We start from the raw sequence: 19,035 nt of genomic DNA, 5'->3' as shown, positions 1-19,035 counted from the left end.
GCTTTAGTCAATTGGTATCTGAATACTCCTTAAGTAACAAGCTTCTAATCAAACCCCACTTAAAGCATTAAAACAAAAAACAGGCAAAAATCATTAAATTTCGTCTAAAAATCAGCAAAAACTGATCAAAAACCTCCAAATTAGCATCAAACAAAAATTAACTGATTGAAACCTTCAATTCCTATCAAAACAAGCCTAAAACTAATACAATATCACAATCAGACCTCATAACCATCAAAAGTTGCAAAAAAACTGCTTTTAAAAGCCGCACGTGAACAAAAAAATTTCGCTCGCTTAGAAAAAATTTTTTCACACATCAATTTCTCGCTCTCTCAAAAACAGCGGTATGAACAAAAACCACTCTCTTTTCGATCCGCTCTTCACTTTTGTTCAGCACCAAAACCACTCCAAATTTTTTCACTCGTTTCATTTCCCGCTTCAAAAATCACTCCAATAAAATTGATTAAAAAAAAGGACTTCTCCAATACTCCTCTTCGAGTCGTAAAAAAAGACAGCGCCCCAATACAATTCAAATTCTTTGAATTGTAAAAAAATAGGAGCGCTATAATAGCCGGTTGAGAAAATGAGGGCGGTTATTAACAATCGGAGTTGCTTAAAGTTGGTCAAAATTTTTACCTCTCTTATAATACCATGACATATTTTTGAACTTTCTTAGATCACACTATCGCTCAACTAGCCGAAGCCATGGCAACATTATAACTATTCTTTTTATGCTTTATGCTGAAGGTCGGAACTAGCCGTGCTTGCCTACTGGTTTCTAATTAATTTTTCCTGAATAATACTGAACAATTATGTTCCGCAATTTCTTAAAACGCCAAAAAAGCTGACAGAAAATTTTTAGCCAAATACAAATAGAACATTAAATCCACTCTTATCATTTCTCATTAATAACAATGTATCTTATTAGAAGTTTTCAGTGAAAATTTACAGGTTTATGACTTTTTACAATTGTACATATTTTACTCTAATTGGCACATGTTACTTAATTCGAACCGACTTCAAGTTACAGCAACCCAAATTGAAACGAAGAACTAGTTCCCTCTTTTGCCGGATTCGTGTTCGAATGAATGGAGTTGATAGTAGAACGTCTACGTTTGATTTTCTTTTTCGACGTCTTTGCTTCGACGTCAGTTTCTGAAATTCTCGATCTTTCTTCCGTTGTTTCGTCTTCACTATCACCCAATGGCTCATTTATTAGATAAAGCCCTTTAAAAGCCTCTTCTACAATCGCATCTTTAGGAACATTTCTACTTTCCAGTTCCTCAATTGACGGGATCGGAAAGCTAGTGACGTCATTTAATTCAGAAGATTCTGGAACATTCTGCTGTTGGTCGCTTGCATCTTCTAGCATGAGTTTCGGAAAAAGGCAGGAGCTTTCTTCCGAGTAGTCTTCCGTTTTTAAAATTGACTCTGCGTGAAATCTTGCTACCTTGGCAAGCTCAAACTCTCTCAGATCTGTCGCCATATGAGAGACGTCCTAAATATACGAGGTATTGATCAAGAGAATTCAGCTTCACAAAAACAGGAAATCTTGGAAAACATCTTTGTTCATTTAATTATTGCAAATAAAAACATAAAAACATAATTGTAAGTAAAACTTTCCTCACTTAAATTAATAGACTTGAAATGAACTTGATTGATGATATGAGTTCTGCTAACAAAACTAAGCTGTAAATAAACTTTTCCTAAATTTAAAACGGAGCCTTTTTCGTTAATATAGAATTACGAGCACAAAAAAACGGGATCCGAAACAGGATGTTCTGTCGTAAATGGAGCACTTCAGAAAACTTCTAGAAAATCAGAAGCCTAATATATTGAGATTTTTAATATCAGTTGAAAATCATCACTAATAATAAAAACAAACCAACCGTCGAATGAATTGCTCTCGAACGACGAGCGGGGCAATTTATTTATAGGTGGCGTAGCTTAGAATTTTTAATGGGTGCAAAAAGCTACCCCATAGGGGTTTCCTACCACGGAAATCAAAGCTGTCAGTCAAACATCGTAACCACTAGGCTACAATGGCTTGATTCTCTTTCGCTCACAGCCGGTTTTATATTTGCAACAAATTTCATTTCATAATGAGATGACATAGATCACTCAAAAAAAGAACTTCGCGTTAAAAACATACCAGGTATCACACCGGAACCAACTTGAAGCGCCGTGCAATGTAATCTCTAAAAAGAGAAATAATTTTTCAAGCCTAATAAAACTTAAAAATTGTTTTAAAAAGTAGACATTTTTAGTTTAGGGGTGTGTTTGGAGGGGTGCATGGACTCTAAGAACCGCCCTTCAAACCCTAAATTTATGTATCTAACAATTTCTGGGAATCGCATACTTGAAATCTAGAGAGCCAAAAGGCTCTAAGAAAAATTAACGCCCTCCTGGCGTCCAAAAAATCGCATTAAAAAGACCACAGGACTTATTTAATTGCTACAAACTTGTTTGAGAGTAATTAATAATAGTAACTATTCCACGAAGTCCAATGATTGCAAACAGAAGTCAACGTTCAGAAACAAAGGAAATGTTCGAAAACAAAGAAGTCAAAGTTCAAGTCGTGAACAATTGTATTCAGCTAGGAAAAACACATCCCGTAGAACACCGGAAACGACTCGAAGGTTCATGCAGTATAATCTCTGAACTTACCTCATCTAAATCAGAAATATCAAATGAAAAAATATCAACTGCCTACTAAAACTATAGAAAGTAATTAGGAACTGCTGGTAAAACACAAGGTCGAAATATCGCTTTTTCCCATAACAGTTCTACTTCTTATCCGAATACGGATAACCCCACTCCTCTACATCACCCCTCCCCAACTACAGGGGGGTAACTAGCTGGGGATGAGGTTAGTAGGTGGGAGTTAAGGAATCATTGAGTTATGCGGAGGATTGGAGTGGGGTTTGAGCTCGCGTGAGGCTCTGTAGTTTGAATAGGGAGTGACGAGAAATGACTTTTTGACCTTGATTTTTACCAGCAGTTTCTAAGCAAACCGACTGTCGGACAAATTTCTCTCACACGACAGGCTGGGGGCAACTTATTTCAGGGGATGTAGCCTAGATAGATAATTCTTTATGGGTGCAAAAACATCCCGCGCTACCTGTTTATGGGCGCTACCTGTTTAAACCGTTTTTGAGGACCAAAAGTTAAATGGTTCAACCGAAAAATCGGCCAAGAACAAAATTGCATAAAAAGACCACAGGACATATATAATCGCTACAAACTTTGTTTAGAGCAAAATTAAACATTGTTTGTAGGTCAGGGCATAAAAAACTGGGGTACAAAATAGATCCTAATTATGAACTAACTCACCATACAACTATCTGGACTGTTGACGGCTATGGCTAAATTGAGCGCCTTTTCCAGTTTGCCAGTTCTCATCAGCATCTGAATATACTTGACTGAATAATGGTAGAAAGTGTGTTCATAATCTTCTCCAATTACATCCTTTATTTCGTTATTTGTGAAGGGCTCGTAAAACAGATCCAAAACATTTTCAATAACCTCTTCGGCTGTGAAAGATATCGGCCGAGAAAGCAGCTTGTTCAGAATTTGACTGCAAGAGAAAAACAATAACTCCGAATCTTCGTTCCAGTTCAACTTATCAAGCAATCGTAACGCTCCATCAAAACCTTTCCCACTCGATCCAGTTTGACTGCGGATCAAACTTTTGAACGTAAATTTGGGAGTTATGAAATCGAACATTATAAACGGCCCACGTTCCAAAAATACCAGTATCTTTGTATGGGGTTGAACGCTTCGGTTTTTAGCTTCGATCAAGCTGAGTTCCACTTTATGGCAAGACCCCACAGTTGTGATTACAGAGGAATTATGCCTGAAAACTTGTTTCAAACTCAAAATAGACCCTAATTTGGGCGTTTCAGTACATAGGCCAACTGCAAACTCGTTTCCGGCTAAATCCAAGACTTGAACGTCGCCATTTTGGTTGAAAAGAAACAGAACAAGGTTACTGAAGTGCCAGCAGATGAAATGAATGTCCATTTTGACTGGAAGTACACTAGTTTTGCGTGTTAGGTTATCCCATAATTGAAGCTCTTTCCCTTTCCCAGAAATTGCGCAGTATCGACCATCAGGAGACCATTTACAGCAAAGAAGTCCCGCTAAAACAGAATCAGCAAACTAGCAGAGCTTTGGAGCCCACCAACATTACTTTCTGCAACTAAACTTGGTAAATTGATAAAGCCTCGTTAAGAACCCTCTTTGATCATTGATTCACGGTTTTAAATACATCAACCGAAGACATTAAAGTAAATATTTTGTTCTCTCTCCCTTATCGGATAAACGAATAGATATTCATTGCAAGGCGATAAGTAGGCACCAAAAAATTTCGCTCAGATCTCAAATTATTCAGGCCAATAAAAACCTAACCTAACCGCGATAGCACAAGCAGCCTAAAAACAGTAAAAAATTGATAAAGCGCTGCTTGCGTTTAAATATTTTGTTCTCTATCTAACAGCTATATTTCAAAATTCAGGTTCAAGTCTTTTTAACTCATATGACTGGTTTTTATCTTTCAAGTAATTTCAATAAGTAACATTCAAAAAGGTTTATTCAAGGGGCTTAACCAGATCTATTCTGTTGACCCTCCCCCTAAGCCTGCACATGGGTATTTTCGGCTCCGAGGTTCTCCCGTTGTGCAAACTTTTTTGCACAAGCGGGAGATGGCCTCCGAGTGAGCTAAAACCTACATGGCTGTTCTTCTCGTCAAAAAATATTCGACCCTGCAAAGTTTCAGAATTTTTGGCCGGGTAGTTGTCGAGAAAATGCAGCTGGCGCTGGAAATGGGTACTTTCGGCGCCCCAGCCCAGAGCCGTTTTTCACCAACTTCTTGCAACTTTTTAAGTCGAAATATATATTTTTTGAAATCCTGAGCTAATTTCCAGTTGATTGGTATAGGTTTTGTCTGATTTGAAACGGATTAAGATCTTTAAATGCCACCCTGAAAAAAAATAAAAATTTTGGGTTAGGCAGAGTTGACAGGGAAGATGGCCGAACTTTCGGATAATTCTTGCAGATTCGGAATCCTCATGAAAAACTAAGTGGTAATACACCGGTTTCAGAAAATTCCTAACCCAAATTTTGTGATTTAGCTAGACATCTCTATATGAACTAGTTGCATCAAAACCTGCCAGAATGGTCTGCTCGCTCTTCTAGTCTGGGAGCATTTGGAGAGCTCCATTTCTATCAGATCAATTCCGCGGAAACTTTGCACCTAGGGTAATTCGACCAACAGAAGTCGATTGGCATTGGTTTCGTAAAACCAAATTGAGAGCAACATTGGTGCACAGCTGAATTTGGGCCAGATATGGGTATTTTGGGGTGTTTTTGGTGATCCGTTGCCAGAGTTCGAACACAAATACTAAATTATACAACCTGAATTATTTCTCTGCAGGCCCCTGTGCCTAAGAGGATAACAGCCATATAGGTTATAGCAACAGTCCTTAAGTAAAATTTTGAGAATTGGGCACCAAAAAAAGTTGGGCTAGAGCCCAAAATCAGGTACCCTGTTTTTAGCTGTTCCGAGCCTAAATTATAGAAATTTATTATCAGGCTCGCTTAAACAGATGAAAATAGGGTGCTCTGTAAAATTTCAGCTCATAAGACCCTGTAGTTAACGAAAAATTTGACATAAAAAGATCCAGACGAAACCGAAAGATTTTGGTCCCTGTGCCTCTTCTAGTAGGAGTTAGATAATAAAACTTATGCATGAACAGCTCTGGAACTGAGGATTGTCGTCATGTATATTGTGTTACGTTTTTTTCGAATTTTTTTGATCGTGAAGACAACTTTTTCAGGGTTTTCTGGATTTGAGAGCCAATTTCTCAATGAAGATGAAGACTTTACCTCTAACCTTGATGCGTACTTCAACGTTAAAAATTCCAGAGAGAACAATGGCAGTGGTCTTAGAACTATAGCTGTGGAAGTTTTTGAAGAAATAACGAGTTTGGGCTAGGATTTTCGAAAAATGGATATTTTCGGCGCTAAAATCGATGTTCTCCTAAATTAACCCATTATACACGACAAATCCCACCGTAAAAGTTATCGTTGCATATTTGAGGCATAAGTAATTTGACAAGCGAAATGCAGCCATGCATATTTCATTTGCAAATTAGGCCGTCTTCAAGGTTGCACAGCACTTTGGGTTAGGAAATGTAAGGTTTATGGGTATTTTCGGCGCTGAGATCAATGTTTCCCTATTTTAACCCATTAAACAAGATAAATCCCACTCAAACTTATCAATACATTATATGAGAGTAAATGGTTTGAAAAATGGAATGCTGCCATTTATAAATCGTTGGCATTATAGGCCATCATCAATGTTGCACAACACTTTGGGTTAGGATTTATGGGTATTTTCGGCGCCTAGATCAGATTTTGTTAATTATAACCCAAAATACGAGAACACCCTAATTGAAAACCGCTAAAATATTATGAAAATGAAAAGGTGAAAAAATGGAATGCAACCATGTTTTCTCCACATGCAGTCTAGGCTGTATTCAGTAATGCACAGCACTTTGGGATAGGATTTTTGCAGTTTATGGGTAATTTCGGCGCCGACGTCGGTCTTTCTGCTTTAATTCTCCAAATATATATAGTTTGAGAATCGAACTTTTTTAGGGTAACTGAATTTTTCTTCAGGGCCAGAAATGGGTATTTTCAGCTCGTTTCTCAAGGTCACTTATTGACAAGAGAACTTAAACCAACTTATTATTTTTGGAATTGAAACCATATTATTTGCTTTTTTCTTTAAATTTATATCGGGATCATTCTCATGCTCAAATGGTGCACTCTCAATATACTTTCAATAAGAAACTTTCACTGCATCAACTTATAAATAACACAAAAATTGTACCATATTGTTTTCGTTAAAACACCTCTTATTATTTCCGTTGAAAGCCACGAGTGAAAAATTTTTTTGGCTGTATGTGAATGCTGGGCTTGGCAGCTTTAAAATAAGCCATTGATGGGCGTTTTCCGACATGTATTTAATACTTCGTAATCAAAAACTCATGAAACAACCAGGATAGCTTTTGTATCCTAGGCATTATCTGTCATTTAGCGGGCGTTTAAGTATCTCAAAGTAACCTGCAATACTAGGGGAGTTAAAAAAATAGGTTTTATACAAACTGGATGCCTATTTATACCCCTCAGAAGGACAGAATACATAGAATGCTTGAAAGTATTCCGTTTGTCGAGTTATTTTGATTCCTAGAGCAAAACTTCAGAAATTGAAAGTGCAAATTCATTGATTTTATGTAACCTCTTAAATTAGGGTTAGAGTTCAAAAAAATTTTTTGTACACTTTGGAGGCCTATTGATACCCCTCAGTATGACAGAATACATAGAATACTTGAAAGTAATTCGTTTCTCCAGGTATTTTTGCTTCCTAGAGCAAAAATTTAAAGAAAAGTGCAAAGATACTGGTTTAACGTAACCTCCTTTATTAGGGGAATTCAAAAGTATAATTTTTACAAACATTGGATGCCCATTTATACTCTTCAGGAGGATAGAATACATAGAATACTTGAAAGTAGTTCGTTTATCCAGGTATTTTTGCTTCCAAGAGCAGAAGTACAGAAGAAAAAATGCAAATTTATTCGTTTTACGCAATCTCCTTTGTTAGGGGAGCTCAAAAAAATAATTTTCAATTACATTGAATGCCTATTTATACCACTCAGAAGGAAAGAATACATAGAACACTCGTGAGTATTTCGTTTTCCCGGGGTATTTTTGCTTCCTGGAGCAAAAGTTTAGAAAAGAAAAGTGCAAATTTAATGACTTTATAAAATTTTAAAAATTAGGGGAGATCAAAAATATAACTTTTATACACATTGGACGCCTATTTACTACCCCTCAGGCGGAAAGAATACATAGAATACTTGAAAGTAATTCGTTTCTCCAGGTATTTTTGCTTCCTAGAGCAAAAGTTTAGAGAAAAGTGCAAATATATTAGTTTTACGTTACCTCCTTATTAAGGGAATTCAAAGAAATAATTTTTATACACATTGGATGCCCATTTATATTCTTCAGGTCGACAGAATACATAGAATACTTGAAAGTAATTCGTTTCTCCAGGTATTTTTGCTTCCTAGAGCAAATGTTTAAAGAAAGTGCAAATTTATTCGATTTACGTAATCTCCTTTATCAGGGGAGTTCAAAAATATAATTTTTATGCACATTAGTTGCCTATTTATACCCCTCGATAGGACAGAATACGCAGAAAACCGGAAAGTATATCGTTTCAACAGGTATTTTTGCTTCCTAGAGCAAAAGTTTAGAGAAAAGTGGGACTTTATTGGTTTTACGTAACCTCCTTCATTAGGGGAATTCAAAAATATAAATTTTATACACATTGGACGCCTCTTTATACACCTCAGAAGGACATAATACATAGAATACTTGAATGTATTTCATTTCTCCGGGTGTTTTTGCTTCCTAGAGCCAAACTTTAGAAATTGAAAGTGCAATTTTATTGATTTTATGTAACCTCTTATATTAGGGGAGCTCAAAAATATAACTTTCATACACATTGGATGCCCATTTAAACTCTTCAGGAGGATAGAATACATAGAATACTTGGAAGCAACTCGTTTCTGCAGGTATTTTTGCTTCCTAGAGCAAAAGTTTAGAAAAGAAAAGTGCGAATTTATTGGTTTTACAAAACCTCCTTCATTAGGGGAATTCCAAAATATAAATTTTATACACATTGGACGCCTCTTTATACACCTCAGAAGGACATAATACATAGAATACTTGAATGTATTTCATTTCTCCGGGTATTTTTGCTTCCTAGAGCCAAACTTTAGAAATTGAAAGTGCAATTTTATTGATTTTATGTAACCTCTTATATTAGGGGAGCTCAAAAATATAACTTTCATACACATTGGATGCCCATTTAAACTCTTCAGGAGGATAGAATACATAGAATACTTGAAAGTAATTCGTTTCTCCAGGTAATTTTGCTTCCTAGAGCAAAAGTTTAGAGAAGAAAAGTTCAAATATACTGGTTTAAAGCAACCTCCTTTATTAGGGGAATTCGAAAATATAATTTTTACAAACATTGGATGCCCATTTATACTCTTCAGGAGGATAGAATATATAGAATACTTGAAAGTAATTCGTTTGTCCAGGTATTTTTGCTTCCTAGAGCAAAAGTTTAGAGAAAAGTGCAAATATATTAGTTTTACGTTACCTCCTTATTAAGGGAATTCCAAGAAATAATTTTTATACACATTGGATGCCCATTTATACTCTTCAGGTCGACAGAATACATAGAATACTTGAAAGTAATTCGTTTCTCCAGGTAATTTTGCTTCCTAGAGCAAAAGTTTAGAGAAGAAAAGTTCAAATATACTGGTTTAACGTAACCTCCTTTATTAGGGGAATTCGAAAATATAATTTTTACAAACATTGGATGCCCATTTATACACTTCAGGAGGATAGAATATATAGAATACTTGAAAGTAAGTCGTTTGTTCAGGTATTTTTGCTTCCAAGAGCAGAAGTATAGAAGAAAAAAAGTGCAAATTTATTCGTTTTACGCAATCTCCTTTATTTGGGGAGCTCAAAAAAATAACTTTCATTAACATTGAATGCCTATTTATACCCCTCAGAAGGAAAGAATACATAAAACACTCAAGAGTATTTCGTTTCCCCGGGGTATTTTTGCTTCCTGGAGCAAAAGTTTAGAAAAGAAAAGTGTAATTTTAATGACTTTATAAAATTTTAAAAATTAGGGGAGATCAAAAATATAACTTTTATACACATTGGACGCCTATTTACTACCCCTCAGGCGGAAAAATACATAGAATACTTGAAAGTAATTCGTTTCTCCAGGTATTTTTGCTTCCTAGAGCAAATGTTTAGAAGAAAGTGCAAACTTATTCGATTTACGTAATCTCCTTTATCAGGGGAGTAAAAATATAATTTTTATGCACATTAGATGCCTATTTATACCCCTCGATAAGACAGAATACGCAGAAAACCGGAAAGTATATCGTTTCAACAGGTATTTTTGCTTCCTAGAGCAAAAGTTTAGAGAAAAGTGCAAATATATTAGTTTTACGTTACCTCCTTATTAAGGGAATTCAAAGAAATAATTTTTGTACACATTGGATGCCCATTTATATTCTTCAGGTCGACAGAATACATAGAATACTTGAAAGTAATTCGTTTCTCCAGGTAATTTTGCTTCCTAGAGCAAAAGTTTAGAGAAGAAAAGTTCAAATATACTGGTTTAAAGCAACCTCCTTTATTAGGGGAATTCGAAAATATAATTTTTACAAACATTGGATGCCCATTTATACACTTCAGGAGGATAGAATATATAGAATACTTGAAAGTAACTCGTTTGTCCAGGTATTTTTGCTTCCTAGAGCAAATGTTTAAAGAAAGTGCAAACTTATTCGATTTACGTAATCTCCTTTATCAGGGGAGTAAAAATATAATTTTTATGCACATTAGATGCCTATTTATACCCCTCGATAAGACAGAATACGCAGAAAACCGGAAAGTATATCGTTTCAACAGGTATTTTTGCTTCCTAGAGCAAAAGTTTAGAGAAAAGTGCAAATATATTAGTTTTACGTTACCTCCTTATTAAGGGAATTCAAAGAAATAATTTTTGTACACATTGGATGCCCATTTATATTCTTCAGGTCGACAGAATACATAGAATACTTGAAAGTAATTCGTTTCTCCAGGTAATTTTGCTTCCTAGAGCAAAAGTTTAGAGAAGAAAAGTTCAAATATACTGGTTTAAAGCAACCTCCTTTATTAGGGGAATTCGAAAATATAATTTTTACAAACATTGGATGCCCATTTATACACTTCAGGAGGATAGAATATATAGAATACTTGAAAGTAACTCGTTTGTCCAGGTATTTTTGCTTCCTAGAGCAAAAGTTTAGAGAAAAGTGCAAATATATTAGTTTTACGTTACCTCCTTATTAAGGGAATTAAAAGAAATAATTTTTATACACATTGGAAGCCCATTTATATTCTTCAGGTCGACAGAATACATAGAATACTTGAAAGTAATTCGTTTCTCCAGGTAATTTTGCTTCCTAGAGCAAAAGTTTCGAGAAGAAAAGTTCAAATATACTGGTTTAACGTAACCTCCTTTATTAGGGGAATTCGAAAATATAATTTTTACAAACATTGGATGCCCATTTATACACTTCAGGAGGATAGAATATATAGAATACTTGAAAGTAACTCGTTTGTCCAGGTATTTTTGCTTCCTAGAGCAAAAGTTTAGAGAAAATTGCAAATATATTAGTTTTACGTTACCTCCTTATTAAGGGAATTCAAAGAAATAATTTTTATACACATTGGATGCCCATTTATATTCTTCAGGTCGACAGAATACATAGAATACTTGAAAGTAATTCGTTTCTCCAGGTAATTTTGCTTCCTAGAGCAAAAGTTTAGAGAAGAAAAGTTCAACTATACTGGTTTAACGTAACCTCCTTTATTAGGGGAATTCGAAAATATAATTTTTACAAACATTGGATGCCCATTTATACACTTCAGGAGGATAGAATATATAGAATACTTGAAAGTAAGTCGTTTGTTCAGGTATTTTTGCTTCCAAGAGCAGAAGTATAGAAAAAAGTGCAAATTTATTCGTTTTACGCAATCTCCTTTACTAGGGGAGCTCAAAAAAATAATTTTCATTAACATTGAATGCCTATTTATACCCCTCAGAAGGAAAGAATACATAGAACACTCGAGATTTCGTTTCCCCGGGGTATTTTTGCTTCCTTGAGCAAAAGTTTAGAAAAGAAAAGTGCAATTTTAATGACTTTATAAAATTTTAAAAATTAGGGGAGATCAAAAATATAACTTTTATACACATTGGACGCCTATTTACTACCCCTCAGGCGGAAAAATACATAGAATACTTGAAAGTAATTCGTTTCTCCAGGTATTTTTGCTTCCTAGAGCAAATGTTTAGAAGAAAGTGCAAATTTATTCGATTTACGTAATCTCCTTTATCAGGGGAGTTCAAAAATATAATTTTTATGCACATTAGATGCCTATTTATACCCCTCGATAGGACAGAATACGCAGAAAACCGGAAAGTATATCGTTTCAACAGGTATTTTTGCTTCCTAGAGCAAAAGTTTAGAAAAAAAAGTGCAACTTTATTGGTTTTACGTAACCTCCTTCATCAGGGGAAATCAAAAATATAAATTTTATACACATTGGACGCCTCTTTATTATCCTCAGAAGGACATAATACATAGAATACTTGAATGTATTTCATTTCTCCGGGTATTTTTGCTTCCTAGAGCCAAACTTTAGAAATTGAAAGTGCAATTTTATTGATTTTATGTAACCTCTTATATTAGGGGAGCTCAAAAAAATAACTTTCATACACATTGGATGCCCATTTATACTCCTCGGGAGGACAGAATACATAGAAGACTTGAAAGTAATTCGTTTCTCCAGGTATTTTTGATTCCTAGAGCAAAAGTTTAGAAAAGAAAATTGCAAATGTTTTGGTTATACGTAACCTCCTTTTTTAGGGGAGTTCAAAAATAAAATTTTTATACACATTGGACGCCTCTTAATACCCCTCAGAAGGACAGAATACATAGAATAATTGAAGGTATTTCGTTTCCCCGGGTACTTTTGCTTCCTAGAGCCAAACTTCAGAAATTGAAAGTGCAAATTTATTGATTTTATGTAACCTCTTATATTAGAGGAGTTCAAAAATATAATTTTTGTACTTTTTGGAGGCCTATTTATAACTCTAAGGATGCCAGAATATATAGAATACTTGAAAGTAATCCCTTTATCGAGGTATTTTTGGTTCCTAGAGAAAAAATTTAGAGGGGAAAAGTACGAAATTTTTGATTTTTTGTAATTTCATTATTAGGGTAGTTCAAAAATATAATTTTTATATACATTGGACGCCTCTTTATACCCCTCAGAAGGACAGAAGACATAGATTAATTGAATGTATTTCGTTTCCCCGGGTACTTTTGCTTCCTAGAGCCAAACGTTAGAAATTGAAAGTGCAAATTTATTAATTTTATGTAACCTCTTATATTAGGGGTGTTCAAAAATACAATTTTTGTACTTTTTGGAGGCCTATTTATATATCTAAGGATGACAGAATACATAGAATACTTGAAAGTAATCCCTTTATCGTGGTATTTTTGGTTCCTAGAGAAAAAATTTAGAGGGCAAGAGTACAAATTTTTTGATTTTATGTAATTTCATTATTAGGGGAGTTCAAAAATATAATTTTTGTACACATTGGATGCCTATTCATACCCATCAGAATGGCAAAATACATAGAATACGTGCAAGTATTTCAATTCTCCGTGTATTGGGAAAAACCGATGATTTTTCCATTTAAAATTGTAATTTTCAAATTTTACTGCAAGGTTAGTCTGATTTCCTTTTTCCTTTTCCCGAAACTTTTTTGAACGTAGGGATTCTACAAATCATGTTTTGAGGGTATTTTGAAAAGAGAATACAAGAAATTTTTTGAAATAAAACACTTTTTTGGAATCGTAACACGAGACGAATCTGAAAAAAATTTTTTTAAACAAAGGATATCTTGTCACAGAGATTTTACAAATCATCAATCAATGGAAATTTCCATAACAATTTTTCATAATAACTTTTTTGTACGCAAATTTGAGAACAACTGAACTTTCGTTAAAGGGTGAAAAATTTTTTTACAGAACAAGGTTTTTTTGAAAAAATTTTTTTGCATGGAGAATCTGAAAACTAATTCACTTTACACAAAGCATATCATGTATTAGAGATTCTACAAATCATCAATCAATGGAAAATTCCACAACAATTTTTTGTGATAACTTTTTTTACACCAAGTTGGTCAAAACTGAATGCATGGTGGGACTCCCCATGATGTACGCTTTCATTTAAGGGTAAAAAACTTTTGACAAAAAACAAGGTTTTTTGAATAAAAAATATTTCATAAAATTCTACATTCAATGCTGAGTTCAAATATATAACTCTTATTTTGATATCTCAAAATTCGTCAAAAAACTTCATGTGAAACTTTCGGATTGCTAGTATTGAATGTTGTGATCACTCCGAATTAAAGACACATTACAGTGGTAACGTGTCTTTCTATTTGACTAGATATACCCAATGCGCATGTTCACAAATCAGTCGGCCTCCGGGCTAGAGAAGGGAGTGATACACCTTCCTCCCTCCGGAGGAGCCAGGTGTTGACCTGGAAGTGAGCCTCCAAGCTTACGCCAGCAGACGGTAGCCCGTCCGGTGAGGGGGTCCGGATGCCGGCTCCCACGGGCCGAGACCCTAAATCTCGGCCTGGGGCCCCTGGCGCTTGCGGATGAGGTATCGCTTGGTTGGCGGCGATACCTGCACCTGCCAAGGGAAAAAGCGGTTGTCCTATAGGGCTCCTCGCTCGCCAACCCTCGCTGTAAGGAAATCGGCAGCGAGAGCGCATGGCCGGGTAGGGCCTGGGAAGCCTTGTGCACCAGGTCCGCAGCTGGGGTCCCAGGTTGGCGGCCAGGGATACATCGCTGCCCGGGGGAGCCCTGGGGCATCGTAAGAACCCCTATTTGGGGTTGCGCGAACCTATTTTTTGTTTGCAATTTGTGCAAACTGTAAGAGCACTGTTTTATTTTTCTTTTATAATCATCGATAGATCTGTTCATGTAGTTTTCAGATATATAAATTTTATTCAGAAATTCACATTTTTTGTTGTCAAAATAGTAAAAAAAAAAACTGGGTTTTTTTCTACTGTTTGCGCTGTTTGCATTGTATGCGGTGAACATGTTCGAATACGTTCATGATGTGGTATTTTTTTTATTGTTTCAATTGAAAGCCCTTTAGATCTAGTTTTTTTTATAAAAAAATTTCTAATTTGAGGTTTTTTTTGGGACTAATTACACCCTGATTGTTATTCTCGAACACGTCCGAACAAGTCCGATCACGTTCAAAGTGTGACCTTTATTGTTTTGTTTCTACTCTGCGGTGAACACGTCCAACCGCGAACATGTTCGAACACGTTCAAAGTGTGCTTTTAAAACATTTTTACACTTTTTGGAAGAGCTTTGAAAGCACATTCGAAATACATAATTTTTATGAAAAGGGTCGATAGTTTTACTGATTTTGCAGGGTAACCCAATCTCAATCTGTTTGTTTTATTTGTCCTATTTGCAGTGAACATGTTCAAACACGTTTAAAGTGTACATTTTTAACATTTTCAGAATGAAACAGATTTCAAGCAGATTTAGAAATTATACTTTCCAGTCAAAAAGGGGTGAATATTTATAAATTATATGCAGTGATACGCAATTTGTTTGTTTTATTCGTTCTGTTTGTATCGGTCATGATCAAACATGTTCAATGGGTCGGATTTTTCTATTTCAATGAACAAATTATCTGTTTTTTGAATGCATACATCGTTTTGTTTTTGAGTTTTTTTAACATGACAGTGGGACAGGAGGACCTTCCTGGCGGAGACGAGTTCAAGACGGGGTTTGCTCAGAAAACAGGATTGAGCAAAAGAGATGATTGAGCACAGGACGGGGAGTGAGCACACGATGACCATTGAGCACAAGGCGGTTGAAACAGCAACGATCAACGATTAAAAAGATGGCATAATTTTTTCATTGACAAATTCAATGTCCCAAAATGTATTTTAGCATCTTCATCAGATGTTCTGATGGGTAGCAGTCTTTGCTTCGAACGAGTGAATCATGACTTATTTTTTTCAGGTCGAATTATGGCAAGTGCAGAATCGCAGGAAGCGGAGATCAAGAGCACGAAATCGACGTTATGCAGAACACGGTTGTTGAGCAACTTCGAGAAGGTAAATCTGGACGAACACACAATCAAAGACCCAGAGGACAGAGTACACGTAAAATTCATTGACAACGTGAAAGGGAAAGGACTTTTTGCTTCAAGAAAGATAGAAAAGGGCGAGCTGATAGCTTTTTATCGGGGAGAGCAAATAACAGAGGAACAATTTATAGAGAAGCAGATCAACGACAAAGAATACGTGTTTTTCAATAGGCACTACAACATCTACATTGATGCAAAAAACAGCGAAGCTTATGCGCGATACATTAACGATTCCGAGAAACCCAACGCAGTTGCAAGAGCTCATAAGGACAAACAGGGTAGACATCATATCAAAATAGTTGCCCTCAATACGATAGACACTGACGAAGAAATCACCTACAGTTATGGCGGTGATTATCTACCTCGGAGAAACAAAGATGCACTTGATTTTCCTGAACGAAAAAGGGGTCAAAACTAGAGGGAATAGAATCATCGATTACAAGGAGAGTCTACGGCCAAGAAGGGTAGATGATGGACCCGTTGTTGAGTGGTGATGAAGGCGTTGAACAAGAGGATGCAATTCTTGGCAAGAACGATGTTGTTGAACCTACAAACACCGCACAAACCAGTGCTCCATCAGCAGAAAGCACAGCCACAGCTAGTGAAAGCGATGAGAAGCAGTCGACAGTTGTAATAAACGGCGATAACAAAGCGACCAGGGGAGGTGAAGAAGACGAGCGAGTAAAGGCGCCAAAGAACGACGAGGCGAAAGAACAATTTGACATGACCAAAGAAATGCAGCAACCAAAAGTGTATACCAGCTCAGAGGGCACTGATGAGGACGATAAAAGCAGTGAGTCCGAAGCCGATGATAAGCAATTATCAGAAGTGGACTGCGGAGAGGTAGCGCAAAAAACACAGCCTGCTTTCATCAATTTTCCACTTCATCGAGGGAAAAAGGTAAACGCCAGCACCGCCGTCTAGAGTAAAAGGACAGATGCCCGAGAAGCTGGAAATTCTCTATCCAGAACAAATGGAGCCCACTGACATGTTGCCCACACTGATGTGTCTTTTTTGTGGAATGCCTTACTCAACCTTCCAGGAGGCCTACAAACATGCACCGTTGTATGACCACCCCGCCGATGTACATTCCGAGACGAGGGTCAATGTGACAAGAAGCTTCTGTGTGGTGTGTCTACTGTGGTGGCGTTTGTCCAAAGACTAGTTTCCGAGCAATGGCAAACCATCTTCAAGCGAATTACAATGAAAAACCGCAGATTCAGAAAAATACGTACTCTTTGGAATAAAGCTTGACAATGCACCAAAGGTAGTCTGTCCAGTGAAGGATGATGCACAGCAGTCAACAAAATTGAAATTGAGCCAGACAACTGCTGCAAGAGGTACAAAGTCAGAACCCAAGCTTAAAAAGATCCGCATAGCTGAAGTGAAGGCACGAGCACCAGCACGAAGCTCTGCATCAAGTTTGGAGTCCCGGGTAGGCCAAAAGAGTGGTCCATCAAATTTTGAGACAAGCAATGATACTGACTCGGATTCTGACAGCACAACAGAAGACGAACTCTTGAAAAGCATGTCAGGAACGACCGCAATTGGTAACAAGAACCAACGCAAGCAAGGATGTCCTTTGTGATAAGAAGCATATATGGAGGAAACATTTGAAAAGACACAATGATGTGGACCACGAAGTGACCAATCTAAAAGTAGCACACCTCCTCTTCCAATTATGCACAAAGCGAAGACGAAAACTATATTGTTTTGTTTGTTTACAATGCGAGAAGATTTACGACAGAAAGAGAAGGCACAGAGACCAGAAATCGAACAAGAAAGATCACGAACCCGACTTCATGAAAGTTTCCGGCTTTTCAGACCTGCCTGAATACATAAAGGAAATGGTCAACAACACTGGGGATGAGGTCAAGCAAGGACAAGAGAAAAAGTTTCTAGCTCCTTTTGCAAAACCACTGCAGTCGTACAAGAAGGCCAAGTTGAAAGAATTTGAAATGGAAATCGCACGAACAATCACACCGGACAATGTGGAGACCTTTGCAAACAGAATAGAGAAACTAATCGTTATGACGAAAGGCTTGACAGATGCAACCAGGATTGACAATTGGCTCATGTCTTTCCCCAATTTTTCAGCTACAACTACATTCCAGAACAATCTCAGAATCGCTTTGGAGTTTGTGCAAGACTATGCCGAAAAATCCCACGGTACCAAGCAGCAGAAGTATGATTTCGGAGTACTGAAGAATGAGATTCAAAGACTCTCAAGACGATCCAACAAATCGAAACAAGTCCGAGAAAAAGTTCGCAGGAAGGCAACAGCAAACATCCTTCCTCGACGGCAAGAGATAAAGAAGATCCGAATGGAGTGCGAAAAGTTCTTGAAGGAGCACCTGGTAGCTGAGCCAATGCCTGTATCAGCTGATGGCTATTATCTAGTATCCTGCCGCCTGATTTGTCTCTTCATTATACGGAACAACTCCAGGACAAAACCATCAGCGCACTTCGTGACGAGTATTTCGAATCGGCTCCGTGGAGCGAAACTGGTCAAGTGTGGCATTTTGAACTTATACCGAACGACATCAGAAACATGAAGGCTGGTCCAGGACAACAGAAAAGACTCCAGTTTGAAGGACGGATAATGCAAGAAAGTCACAAAAATTTCTTCGCAGAGGGTACGAAGGTGCAAACATTTTCACAGAAGGAATGCGATTTCCTGATTATGTTCTCCCAACTGAAGGAAGTTATGCAAGTGGACAGTCCATTTTTATTTGCTCAACCGCGAGAAGACTACAGTACCCTGACTTACGACATTCAAAAACAGAGAATGAAAAACTGGAGGCGTGACATCTTGAAACTCTTTGGATTCAGGGACAAGATAGATTGGAAGGCAACCATCCACCGACAGTTATGTGCATCAATTGAAAGGAACATAAATCTCAACCCAACACAGCGAGAGGCGCTTCTTCGAGCACGGGGACATCAAGCAAAAACGGCAGAGCTCTTCTAAAAACTCGAGAAAGACAAAGCGCGTAACACAATCTTTACGAGTAAACAAATAGATATATCTCTCGATGACCCTAACAGCTAAAAATTCCAGAAAGTACAAATTCTTCAGGAACTCAGAGCTTTAGCTCCCACCAATGATCTCAATTCTGAATCTGATGAGGA

At 36.8% G+C, this 19,035-nt stretch overlaps 2 protein-coding genes across 2 annotated transcripts in view; one reads left to right on the top strand and one right to left on the bottom strand.

The window, feature by feature from the left end:
• Positions 1-845: 845 nt before the first annotated feature.
• The window catches only part of LOC142354070 (WD repeat-containing and planar cell polarity effector protein fritz homolog), a 42,244-nt gene continuing 24,054 nt past the window's right edge, over positions 846-19,035 (bottom strand). The window contains exons 3-4 of the mRNA XM_075406346.1: positions 3,334-4,142; positions 846-1,498 (exon numbers count right to left, since the gene is read on the bottom strand). Of these exons, the coding sequence (XP_075262461.1) occupies positions 1,025-1,498; positions 3,334-4,142 (1,283 nt within the window). The 3' untranslated portion in view covers positions 846-1,024. The remainder of the gene's footprint in view (positions 1,499-3,333; positions 4,143-19,035) is intronic.
• LOC142354667 (histone-lysine N-methyltransferase set-1-like) lies at positions 15,158-16,321 on the top strand. The gene has a single exon (XM_075407021.1). It carries the CDS (start codon positions 15,725-15,727, stop codon positions 16,319-16,321), a length of 597 nt encoding a protein of 198 aa, XP_075263136.1. The 5' UTR covers positions 15,158-15,724.

The sequence above is a fragment of the Convolutriloba macropyga genome, chromosome 15, assembly GCF_964194025.1.
Source record: "Convolutriloba macropyga chromosome 15, txConMacr16.3, whole genome shotgun sequence".
NCBI classification, from domain to species: Eukaryota; Metazoa; Xenacoelomorpha; order Acoela; family Convolutidae; genus Convolutriloba; species Convolutriloba macropyga.
This window is presented reverse-complemented; position numbering and strand designations above follow the sequence as displayed.